We start from the raw sequence: 13,950 nt of genomic DNA, 5'->3' as shown, positions 1-13,950 counted from the left end.
AATCGTACTGATTATTGGATCATTCTAATTATAGCAAAAAAAAAAATCATAGAAGAGAAGCAGTTTATCTTATTTCAGTGGTTCTCAAAGTATGGTTCCCAGACCAGTAGCATCAGCACCATCTGGAAACTTGTTAGAAAGGTAAATAGTTAGGACCCAATCCAGACCTCCCAGGGTGGTCCTCACCTACCCTGAGGTAGGGACCAGCAATCTGTGATTTGACAAGCCCTCTAGGTGATTCTGATGCACAATGAAGTGTGAGAACTACTGGCTTAGTGATTAAGATGTGAGGTCTGGAGTCAGAGAACCAGAGTTCAAATACCAAATTTATACTCCATGCATGCCCTTAAGCAAAGTATCTAATATTTCAGTTTCAATTTTCTCATTTTGCAAAGGGTGGGGCAGAAATGTGAGGATTATGTAAGATGCTGTATATACTTTACTCAGTGATAGTAGGACCTCTGTAAATATAAGCTGTAATTAATTACAAAATTGAAATTTAATTGCCAGAAATTTTTCTCTGTATTCTTTCATGGATACAAAGAATATGAATAATGTGATACAGGCCATGACAAGCCAAAGAATTCAAATCTAATATGTATAGAGAATCCAAAAGAAAATCTGTTTTGATCTCCACAAATGCTTGTTGAGATCTTCTAAGACCAGCTTTTTTTCTAACATTTTCTGTGAATCATTGAGCACATGCTTTTAAGAATCATTAGCGAGGCCACATCTGCATCCCTTGCAAGTAGGCATAATTTTTTATATAAGTCAAAAATCTTTTCATGACAAATCTTTAAAGATACCCTCAACCACCACCTCCCACTTCCACACACACACGCACACTACACACACACACACCACACACACACCACACACACACCACACACACACTACACACACACACCACACAAACACACCCCCACACACACCACATACACACACACCACACACGCCACACACGCCACACACACACACATACCCCACACACGCACCACATACACACACCACACACACCACACACACACCATACACACACACCACATACACATACCACACACACCACGCCCCACACACACACTACACACACTGCACGCACACACAAACACACCACACACACTACACACACACACCACACACACCATACACACACACCACACCACACACCACACACACACACCACAAACACACCACACACACACCACACCCCCCACACACACACGCCCACCACACACACACCACACACACACACACACCACACACATCACACACACACACCACACACACACACCACACACACAAACACCACACACCACACACACACACACCACACGCCACACACACCACACAAACACACACACACCACATGCACAAACATACACCGCAAACACACACCACACACACACCACACCCCACACACTACACACACCGCACGCACACACACACACAACACACACAAACACCCACCCACACATGCACTATACACACACAACACAGACATACCACACACACCACAAACACAACATACACACACACAACACAAACACCACAACACACCCACACACCACACACACACTACACGCACACACACCCACCACACACACACCACACATACCACACACACACACTACACACACACACCCCACACACACCCCACACACACCACACACACACCACATACACACCACACACACACCACACACACATACCACAGCACACACACATCACACACCACACACACACCACACTCACCACACACCACACACACACCACACACACACAGACACACACACACACACACACCCCACACACACAAACACACACCGCAAACACACACCACACACCACGCCCCCACACACACACTACACACACTGCACGCACACACACACAACACACACAAACACCCCACACACACAACACACACATGTCACACACACACTACACACACACACCAAACATACACACCACATCAAACACACACACAGCACACACACACCACACGCCACACACACAGCACACACACCACACACATGCACAGACACACCACACACCATACACACACATCACACACACACACCACACACACACACCACACACACACCACACACACATACACACACACACCACAGACATACACCACACACACACACACCACACACCACACACACACACACTACACCACACACACACCACACACACACACCACACACACACACCACACACACACACCACAGACATACACCACACACCACACACACACACTACACCACACACACACCACACACACACACCACACACACACCACACACACATACACACACACACCACAGACATACACCACACACACACACACCACACACCACACACACACACACTACACCACACACACACCACACACACACACACCACACACACACACCACACACACACACCACAGACATACACCACACACCACACACACAAACACTACACCACACACACACACACACCACACACACAGAGTAACTAGGAGGTAAAGCTGGTTTTATATTACGAAAAGAGTCTCAATCAAGAAAGCTATGTGGCAGCCAGCAAAGCACCCCATTAGCGAGCTCTCTGCATTTTACATCCTTTCCTCTCTTTTGGTGAAGATACATTTTTACCCTGGAGCTGAGCAGCTAGCATGGGAAAATGCAGTGGATCATTCCTGAACTTCTTTCACAGAATTAGCCAAAATGAAATCGCATTCCAGAATCTGGTCTTACCAGGTGACAGCATCAGGATGAGAAAACGTACAGTACAGACTAATACATGGAAAACATGTATTAAAAACATAGGTGTACTACTTACTTGAGCACTAGGTACCTAGCTCCTGTGGCTTAACATCACATGGTATATTTCTTGTTCCTAGTAGAGTCCAGTATGGGAATCCCTGGTCAAGGGTGATGGGCAGAGAACAGAATGGTTGTGATCCATGTAATTATTCAGGAACCCAGGCTGATGGAGATTTGTCATGTTCCAGATGCCTTGTAAGGCTTTCCACGTCATCCTTGATGTTGATATGCAGCCAACAGAGTGAACAAAAGAGAAAGAAAAGTAGGCCAACTTGCTTCCTCACCACTGTGGCCAGAAGGGACACATAACATTTCTGCTCATATGCCACCTGGTGAAGACAGGTCAAGTAGTCTACCAAGTTCAAGTTCAAGAGAGAGATGAAATGTAGTCTCTAGCTAGATACTGGGTCTGTATACACATGGTTTACTTTCTAGGTTATCACAGGCAACAGTTACCAAATAGTTCCACAGCTTAACAAACTCTGCTGCTTTCAACCTGCTCTGTCTGTGTTCTTATTGTTGTTGTCATTGTTTTTGCTGTCCAACTACAAATTACACCACATACTTTCCATACTTTACAAAAGCATCCCATTAAAGGTACCAAATTAACACCCACTATTGTCACTTAAAACCTCTTAAATTTCAATGAAAATGTAACTCTTCCTCACATCAGTCCCAGGCCGGTAGGTATTCCTGATCGACTTTGGCCCCAGCAGCAGAGAGAATCTGGACACACGATGACAGAGGAACCCAGGCTAACAGAGGCTCTGTCATCTTCTAAATAGAGCTTCCAGGGTGTCCTTGAGTATTGGCATCTAGCTGGTACAGGAGAAGAGAGCAGTTAGAGAGGGACATTTATTTCTTAATCATTTGGGCTCACAAGTGACACACTCACCTCCACTCAAGTTCCACTAAGGAGAAATAATTACAAGGGTCCACTTAGATAAATGCAATGGTAGGAGAAATGAAGTCCTCAGCTAGGCTGCCACTGCCCAGCAACATCTCTGCACCTCAAAACCACGCTCAAAAGTCTTCACTAGATAGGGGTCTCTGCCACAATGGTAAAATTGTTTTATGTGCATTCTATTTTTAAAAATTAAATCTCAAATTTATGAAGAAACAACTGTATCATTTTTTATAACCTATATGAGGAAAGATCCGAAAAAGAGTTGATATATGTATATGTATAACTGAATCACTTTGCACACCTGAAACTAAAACTAAAACTGAATCACTTTGTACACCTGAAACTAAAACAACATTGTAAATCAACTATACTCCAATAAACTATTTCTTTAAAAAGAAACAACTGTAAATAGTTAAAGATAATGTCATGGATCAAAATTCTACTGAGAGATGCATCCTGGATTTTTGTTTTGTTTTATTTTATGAAAAAACACTGCTTATAGACAATATTGACTCAAAAGACATTATTCCAAATGTATCTTTGTTGAGAAGATTTACAAACATAGGACTTTGGGAAAAGGACTTAAATAGGATTTGTCCAACTTTTCACTGTACAGGTGAGGACATTGAAGTTCCAGAGAATTGAGGTGACAAGCCAAAAATATAACGTTAGGCAGTGAAACTATATATCATCTTTCATTTCCTTTATATTATATGCCATCAAGGTGGTGACTTGAGGCATCAAAAAGAGAAAGAAACTAGACTTTTGACCTCTTGAATTTTAGGCTTCAGATTTAGAGATGATCAAACAAGGAGCCAGAAAAAAAAGGAATGGCAGGAGGAAAAAGTGCTCTGACAGGGCTTCCCTGGTGGCGCAGTGGTTGCGAGTCCGCCTGCCGATGCAGGGGACACGGGTTCGTGCCCCGGTCCGGGAAGATCCCACATGCCGCGGAGCGGCTGGGCCCGTGAGCCATGGCTGCTGAGCCTGTGTGTCCGGAGCCTGTGCTCCACAACGGGAGAAGCCACAACCGCAAAAAAAAAAAAAAAAAAAAAAAAAAAAGAATACAGACTTTGATACCTAAGACAGGAAGCTGATATCTAAGCTATCTTAGATGGATTGTTCTACCATATTAATATTAATATCTTATGTAAGTTCACTACTTTTGATTCATGTATACTCTATAAAAATACAGAAAGAACAAAAACATTTAATGCATAATTTCATTTATTTATGAATACAGATTAATAAAGGCACAGTTTAAAACAGAAAAAGATATATAGAAAATATTTGATGATATTTTGACAATCAACTATTTTCCATATTCTGAGGCTGTGATTTTCATTCACAGTGAATCCAAATCTCTTGCCTTCATCTTCTGGGTGTCAGGATTTGTCACCCTTCCCATAAACAAAATTGAATCTAGGAAAAGAAAAAAAAACTTTCGGAATTTCTGGAGAAAAAAATGACAATAATATTTCTTAATATTTTAACAAATCATTGTCTTTTTTTCTCTATATGGTAAATAAGCAATGTCTAATAGCAAAACCCACTCCTTTGTCTAAAATAGATAATTATATCATTATTAATCATTTTCTGATAATTTATGAAGTAAATTAACACCCACAACAGCTTGTCATGGAAAATGCATTAGTCCTGTTTTTCATAAAGGAAAGCAAAAATAAAGTGACAGAGAGGTGTTCTTCTAAATATAGAGACTCAGTCAGGCAAACTTAGAATAATAAAATGGTCATGAGCATGGACGCATTTTAAATTTAAGGTATTAGCAGTCATCTCTTTATGCATGTAATATAAACTACTGGGGTTAACAGTGCAGCTTCTCACATCTCTTCCTTCAGCTCTGAATCAAAGCTTACTGCTAAAGACAATATTTTCACATCTCTAGTGCTTTCAAATCCTCACCGGTGATATAGTATAAAGCATAAATGTAAACACGTAAACATCTATTTCCAGCCATTCTGTGTGTGCAAGTGAAAAGGAACTAAGAACTAGAGGACAAAACAGAAATAAATATGTTAAAATGCATTCACCTTTCTTTTCAACTAGGGTAAGGGAAGTGGCTCTATGTCAAGCGTTGCCTTGAGTTATGTCCCTTAAAGTCATATGTAATAAAGGTTTATTTCAAAAGTGATAAAATAAAATTTTACATAATTTTAAAGCTTACATGTATTTGAAATAACAATGGCAGAAATGAAATAAAAAGGAAGAACAATTTTTCATTAACTCCTTACTGTTCAGTCCAAAGACAGACACAGTCTTAGAAGAGTCAATAACATGGAAATAGACATAATCTCTAGCAGATTTTTTCTTTTTATGATTATAATTAATAATACTTTGCCTCAAAATTCTCAGAATAATTCCCAAAACACAAGAAAACAAACACTCTATTTTTCAGATAGATAGAGATACATAAATAACTTCCTCAGGATGTATACTACATTTAGCCACAATAGGAATGAATAGTGACTCTTGTGTCTTTATAATTCTATGGCATTAAAATGCTTATCAGAATTGCTTGCTTGGGGAATTTTTCAAGTAACTTTCATAGCAACTAACCTCATAAATTGAAGTTAATAGTTTAAAGTTTTAAACACTGAGAAGTGTAGGACATTACATACAAGCCATTTGTCCCAGCCTTTTTAATCTGTTTTTTTGACCAAGAGAACCACATTTTGAGTAGAGTCTTCATGCAATCACCAATCTACTCAGTACTAAATTGGACAGATTAGTGAAATCTTCCTTGACATAGTCACAGTGGACTCACAGGCAGGCTGAAGCAGAAATCATTGTTGTTTCCACATTTCTTTTCATGCCCACTTCTTAAAAAGTGTCCCTCATATTTAATCAATATAGTTATAAAACATCTCCATCAGATGGAAGCAGTTTTTACTTCATAATGTAAAAATACAATAGCATAACCAAAGCTAATGACCTAGATAAAAAGATTTCTTAGTGAATACCCTGCAGTCTGCTTCTCCCTTCAACCCACGACCTGAAAAAGTTATAAACACAACGTTTTTTTATTATGTATGGAGTACTGTCAGTTTCAAAACCATGATTCACTACTTTCTGAGAAATGGCACATTTCATGTAGCATCTTTGACAATTTTCTTCTGAAAGTCTCTAACGCTGGCCTATACCCTCAGCCTAAAAGAAGAAAAATTGTTCTTCATTTCCCTAGAAGTTTGGCTTGGTAAGAGGTTTGGATGAATATACTGAAATATATATGATAGGAAGTCAAATACTGATAGGAAAATACAAGTAATGTATGGATTTTGCATAAGAGGATTGTTTGACCAAAACAAAATTTTAAATTGAGGTAAAAATTGGTTGTACTAAATCTAAACTTATTCACCCTCATACTCCAGAAATTGTCAAATGAATATATTTTATATAAATCATTAAGCCATTTAGTAGTTTACTACACCATGCTAAATCACCAGCTTCGTTAATCCCAATGATTTCTTCAGTTCATTTGTGAGAGGAAAAATAAATAAATCACTGAATGTGTATTGTCTTAAGGTAATAACCCATTCTACATTTTACATGGCAACAATTTACAGCCTCCAATAAATGAGTGGCCATTCATTTTAAACAATACTTTAAGGGAGTAACCCTAGTTTAGAAAGTCTCATTACAATAGAGATCATAAAACAGTGGAAATAGCCATTAAGGGTCTGATAGTTAATTATTATCATAAATAAATAAATAAGTGAATTATTTTGGGTTTTGAATTTTCACTGCTGTTTAACTGATAGCTATTACATGTCCATAGTCATCAACTTGGAAAATAAAGAGTAAAACATCATTATGCTAAACACCATTATTTCCCAGTGTATTGATGCCCAATGAGCTTCATTTCTTTCTGTTCTCCATACTCAGTAGTTACACACTAATGGCACGAAGTTAGAGTTACCCTAAGGTTAAAGATGTATAGATCAAGTGACATACTCAGAATATCTCTTAACACTGACATCCACTACTAGAATTGAAGTTGTGTTAATACAGTCTCAGCAAATCTGAAACTGTCCCATTGTTTCCAAGATATAACTTTCAGAAAGGTCATTCAGCATTAGTTTCATGGAACTTAAAAAAAGTGACTGATATATCCCTTAGGGAACCAATAATATCAGTATTGCTAGTTAATCTAACAGATTCAGATTCTGAAATTAACTCTGTCTCTTCTCCACGTAAAACAATTTATATAGAGAAAATTTCCATTTTTCTTCCTTCATTTATTCAGTCGTTCACTCATTTACATTTATTGATGTATTCACAATGAACACTATGTGCCAGGCAGTGTCACAGGTTTCATATATTCTTTTATTTAACTCTATGAGATAAGTACTAATATTATGTTCAAATAGGAGGTGGGGAAAATAAGGTTTAGAAAGTATGTGACTTGTCTTACAACTATTAGTTCATTAAGCTGGGACTTGAACTCCAAGTCCAAACCTTCAATCTCTAGGGGCACTGATATTAAGTGCAAGGCACTTTGCCAAATACTGGGCTGGATAAAGAAATGAATAAGATATAATCTATTTTCCCCTGGTTTAGAGTCCTCACATGGGGTTATGACTCCTGAGAAGTCCTAAATATACACTTAAAGAAAGTTTCCTCACTGTATCCACATTTCTGGCCTCTCTTTCTCATAAGAAAAATTGCAAAAACATCTACTCGGACAATCTACATTTACGTTGCCATCGTGTCTAACGCCAGTCCAATCGACTACTACCCCTACCTTTTGTGCCCCATTATCTTTCACAATTGCCCAGATTGCAGATTTGGAATAATATTTGACTCCTCCATCCCACTCAGAGCCTATAGCTAGTCATTTATTCTTTTGGAATCTACCTAGGAAACCTTTCACAACTGTGCAACTTCCAATTTCCACTCCCATTGTGGCATCATTGAAAGAAAAGTTGACTTCTGAAACAAAAACGTCTTATTCTCACTACGCCACTTTTCAGTTGTATGACCTTAGACAAACTACACAACCTCTCTCTGAGCATCTATGTCTTTATTCATCAGATATCTAACTTATTGGAATGGTGTTAGCTGTCGAGATTGGTATTTAAAATCACCAGCACGTATAGTAACTATCTCGGCAGCTATCACTACTATTGCTCTATTTTAGGTCACTGTCATCTCTTAACACACAATGCCGGGTACAAAACAAGCACTCAAGAAACAGACACTAAAAAAATTTTGAAAAACATTAAATTCAATAAATTGAAACAACAAATGATCTCAGATGTATAGACTGAGATTAACATCTAGGACTAAGTCTATTTAACTTAAGCAGTCCCTCCAGGGAATTCTCAAAAAGGTACCTGTTGGGTTATTCTTCATAATAAACAGAAACGGATGGTTTGCTATAAATTGGTTTCGAGGCAGACTCATGATCACAGGGACGTGTATGCCTATGAAATAGAGACAACAGTTATTTAGATGTGCACATTAAAAGATCAGTTAAGAAAATATATCCATAATATCCGTACTATTTTTTGGAGACAGAAAAGGTCATTTTGTTTGAGAAATTAACATATGGAAAAATCACCATTTTCTAAATACAAAGAAATTTGGAATAAATGTAAAAATCAAAGATCAGAAGAATAAATATTGGATTACTCATTGAATAATTCTGACTTCACATTTATGCTCAATGAAGAAGAAAACCAAAACTTGTTTCAGTTTAGTGAAAGCAGTTGAAAATTTCATCTGTTAAGCAGTAACTTTCTGCTCACTTTTTATTTGCGTTATATGATTTATCTCATAATTTTTCAACTCCTAATTCCTATCCAGGTATGTTTGTACTTTATTTCTATTCTCCAGGCTTGTAGTAATCACATCTGACTTCAAATTTATTTTTTTTAACTTTTCCAAAATTATTCTGTGAGCTCAGAACTTTTAGGATTTGTGCTGTGAATGTGTATGGGATTTTTATTATGATATTAGAAGTTTGCTGCCTTGACAATTATTTACTACAATAATTTGTATCATGCTTCTCCATTGTAGCATTTATCAATATTTCAGAGTGGATAAATTTAAATGGCTGGATTGCTTTTCTTTCTAGATTAAGTATTTCTGCACTCAATTCAGATGTTTTATTTACCAGTAATGTAATAATTTTGTATAATTTTTTCAGACCTATGAAAACGGTTTTTAAAATGCAACACGTGATCAGAATTGAAAAACAAATGTAGAGAAGGAAAAAACTATCCCTCTACACTTTTTGTTTGTAACTGGGGTGTGCAAATTACACTGACAAAAGACAGATGAACAAAATCAATGGTTTTATTTTGTATCCACACAGGAGCTTCACAGAAAAGAAGTGAATACCCAAAGAAGGGGTTATATCATTTTAACAAAAAGTGGTAAATTGTGGAGAAGTGACTACACAAAGGAAAAGGGGTTTGGATGTCTAGGGGTGGTAAACTGTGGGAAGGTAAATGTATGGGGAAAATTAATGGTATATAAGGATTATTTAGTAAGGTTTTCTTATGCAGACTCATATCAGTGCCCACTTTCATCTCCTATGCCAAAGGTTCCTTCTCTTGGCATGGAAGACAAGAAGGGAGATACCTCCACAAGGGAAATCTATGCCCTGATTTTAGACATGTAGGAGGAGGGTAGAGAGCTCTTTTTGTATCTGCTGTTTCTCAACTGCCTTCAGCTCAAAATAACTCTTCTGCAAAAATGGCATATTTGGGTATATTCTGAACCCCTGCACAATCCAAAATAACCTTAGTAATAATAAACGCATGGCATTCTCCTACCTGAAATAACAGGGCTATGGTAACCAAATTACCAGTGAATATAGACTCACGTCTGAATTAATGAGATAATACAGAAAAGCATAGTCAGGATCACGCCCATTCTCATTTGGGTGAATACTTGAGTTCTTTTGTTCCTAAACATCCACTGAGTAGATGCCTGAAAGTCAAAATACTCATACTAACTATTTAAGTGTGATACATCAGGGTCACTGCTGATCCCTTAATGATGGTTACATCCTCTTAGAGAGCTCTACACTTAAAACAAGAGGCATCAGGTGATAGCAGAAAGAGTTCTGAACTTGAAGTCAGGGAACCTGATTTCAGTCCAAACCCTACTGTCTATTATTAGCGTGACCTTAGGCAGACCACGTCACACGTGTGCCTGTTTCTTCACCGACATAATGAGAGGTTCAGACAATGGTCTATAAGGACTCTTCCAATTCTGTGTAAAAGCAAGTGGAAAATTTGTCTACGTGAACTAGCAACTTCATCCCAAAGCCACCTTTGATTTCTCCAAGGATTGTAATAGCTCATCCCCTCCAATCCAAGTTCCTTGAGCACAGTAATGCAAAGTCCTTCAGGAGATGACAGAACAGTAGTGGGAGTCCAGTGTGCCCCACCCAGATGTCAAAATCCATCGCCATTACATAGCATTATAAATTAATCAAGAAATTAATAATGTGGATATAAATTTATCAATATGACTATTTAAAGGATGCATATCTTTTACATACAGGTTAAAGTCATGGTCTGAAGAATTAAAATAGACTTATGAGGAATTCATTAAAGTTGCCCTTCCATTTCTAATTGAATTTAAGGCTTTTCTCCAATTATTTTTTTGAGTATTACTTTTACGCAGCACAGATACTATTCAAAATGTTCAAGGAAATAGATCATTTGTTCAAGGAAATATATCATAGAAGTGGTTCTCAAGCTGTAATATGCGCACAAGTCACTAAGAGACCTCGGAAAATGCTGATGCTGGATTCGTAGGTCTGGAGTTGAGCCTGAGGTTCTGCATTTCTAACTAGTTGCCAAGGGGCACTGATGCTGCTGGTCTATGCATTACACTCGCAGTTGCAAGGATAGGCTCCAAGTCACTGGAAAGCAGTGTTTCTCAACCTGGGATTCACATTGTTATCACTTAGGGAAAGGTAAGAAAATACTGAAGGCTGAATCTCATCCGCAGAGATACCGATCTAATTATTTTGGGGTGCGGTCTGGGCACAGAATTTTTAAAAGCTTTTCAGCTGACTCTAATGTGCAGCTAAGTTCGAGAGCCATTGCCATAGAGATAACAAGAGTCACATTAGAAAAGTAGGGACTAAGAGTGCAAAGGAAGAATGACATTAATACAATTTCTTACGAGTGAACATTCCTGAGCAATCATGATTTCAGGTTTGAGCCTACAGTTTTCTCCACGGGTCCTATCTGCTAATGGGCAGGTAATCCAACTGACAAATAAGTAGATATCAGTAGATAAGCCTCAACTCGTAATCAAGTCCCTTCCCTTTCCTTTTGCCTTAAGCTCCAGCCGCACAGATGCATAAATAGCTTCTATAGCCATTTTTCCCTTCCTTCAGTGTACTGGACAGCAGGAGGAGAAAAGCAGATCAGAGGACCACAAAGTGGCAGCATCCTCACGCTCATTTCCTCCAGTCCTTCCTCATGGCTCGCTGTGACATCATTTGTCCTACCGGTTGATGTTGCAGCTTCACTGCCATCTTCGTTTATCTCAAAGAAAACTTGTTGCATGACTTGGGAAACATACACCTCAGAGGAATCTGTAGGAAAATATGAAAGTGCATTGAAGGGTTAAAACTCAGGGCTATTACTTATTGGATCCCAGGTGAATTACATTTTCAAATGAACAAAGAAAAGGAAAAAATTCCAAGCTCTTTCCAAGTTAGTTAATTTGCTAGAGATAAATGTGGTTTAGGTTTAGCTCTTGCAGAGATGATGTAGAGAAGATATGGAGAGACCAAGTTTAGCTCAGATATAAAAGATAAAGATAGAAGGCGATAAGCCTCAAATCAGGTACCCCACTAAGTGAAATATTTGAATGGACAAAGGGTTTTGCCTGCCTTAGTCATGATCTACAGGCAAGATGAAAAAGGCTTTACAGATTTGAATTAATCCCACCCTATGTCTTCGACCTCAAAGCCAACTTGCCTTTTAAATTCCATATTGGGTTTTGATCTGAGTTTAGAACAAAATTTACTTTCCTTCAAGACTGATGAGGCGATAAAAGTCTAAAGAGCTTTTGTGTCATCTGTTACAAAATAGCTTCAGAGCTATGCTTTAAAACCTGTCAAATTTCTAGTGTAACATAGCGTCTTAATAACGTTTTGTCCTGCAGTGGAAACAAGCTGAGAGAGAAGGCCCCTCTCCTCCCCTTGGTGGAACTGATGTATGTGTGAAGCGTTTCTGGTATAGTGACCTGTGAAGAGTCTCCTTGAGAAGGGGGAGCGAAACCATGAGTTCAGAAGCCACCTGCCACCCCCCTGTGTCCAGACCAGATAGATCTGACAGTGTTCCTCAGAGAGACAACGGAAAGGTGGTCGTGAGTTCAGTGGTGGCAAAAGGGTGAGGAAAGGAAGCGAGCCTTGAAACTTGAAGAGAAGGGAGCTTTGTCCCTCATGAGAGAGAAAGCTGATGTGATGCAGGTGGACTCCACCAAGACGACCGAATTTAGAAGGATTCATGAAGAAATAATTTAGTCAAGGGGAACCAGCTCTGACAGCTTACAGAAAAGTAAATCCCCTCAGGCAAGATAGAGAGACGTCATCAGAGGGTTATTTGCATAAAAAATGGCTTCCTAAAAATAACTCCAAACTGCTTGTAATGACTCTGTCTGGGCCCCTGATTACCTCTCATCCTCATCTACTACCCTCCTCTCCGGGTCCAGTAGCTCCAGCTACAAGGTCAAGCATCAAGACTTTAGCCCCACCTCTCCATCTGCTGAAAATCCCTTTTCCCAGAACTTTCCCTGATTGGCTCCCTTGTTACTTAGGTCTCAGCAAAATGACACTTCCTCAAAGCAATTGTCCCTTCTCACCATGTCTAATTCTGCTCTTATCTGATCTAAATCTCTTTATCCCATGACTCTATTTTAGTTAATCCATAGCATCTATCACCTCACCATTTAATTAATTAATTACTTGTTAATTGTCCATCTGCCCTAACAGATGTAAACTTCATTAGAAGAGGGAATGTGTAGATTTTATTCAACTCTAGAAAACTGCCTGGCACATAGTTGGCTTTCAATAAATACTTACCAAATAAATCAATCAATGGATAAGGCTATGTCTAGTGATAGAAACATGTAAGATGGAGAAAAGGGGGCATCCACATCATTAGTGTGGGTTAACTAAAATGCAGGAGTGTGGTTTTTTTAAGGTCATGCAAATAAGCATGTTCTTTTCCCACAACC

At 38.6% G+C, this 13,950-nt stretch overlaps 1 protein-coding gene across 1 annotated transcript in view; it reads right to left on the bottom strand.

Moving 5' to 3' along the window:
* Positions 1-5,062: 5,062 nt before the first annotated feature.
* The window catches only part of SERPINI2 (serpin family I member 2), a gene marked incomplete at its 3' end in the record, with an annotated part of 28,827 nt that continues 19,939 nt past the window's right edge, over positions 5,063-13,950 (bottom strand). The window contains exons 7-9 of the mRNA XM_082839810.1: positions 12,215-12,301; positions 9,072-9,161; positions 5,063-5,139 (exon numbers count right to left, since the gene is read on the bottom strand). Of these exons, the coding sequence (XP_082695936.1) occupies positions 5,063-5,139; positions 9,072-9,161; positions 12,215-12,301 (254 nt within the window). The remainder of the gene's footprint in view (positions 5,140-9,071; positions 9,162-12,214; positions 12,302-13,950) is intronic.

The sequence above is a fragment of the Leucopleurus acutus genome (assembly GCF_964270905.1).
Source record: "Leucopleurus acutus genome assembly, chromosome: 5".
In the NCBI taxonomy this organism is placed as follows: Eukaryota; Metazoa; Chordata; class Mammalia; order Artiodactyla; family Delphinidae; genus Leucopleurus; species Leucopleurus acutus.
Note: the sequence above shows the minus strand (reverse complement) of the source record. Positions and strands in the feature narration are given on the sequence as shown.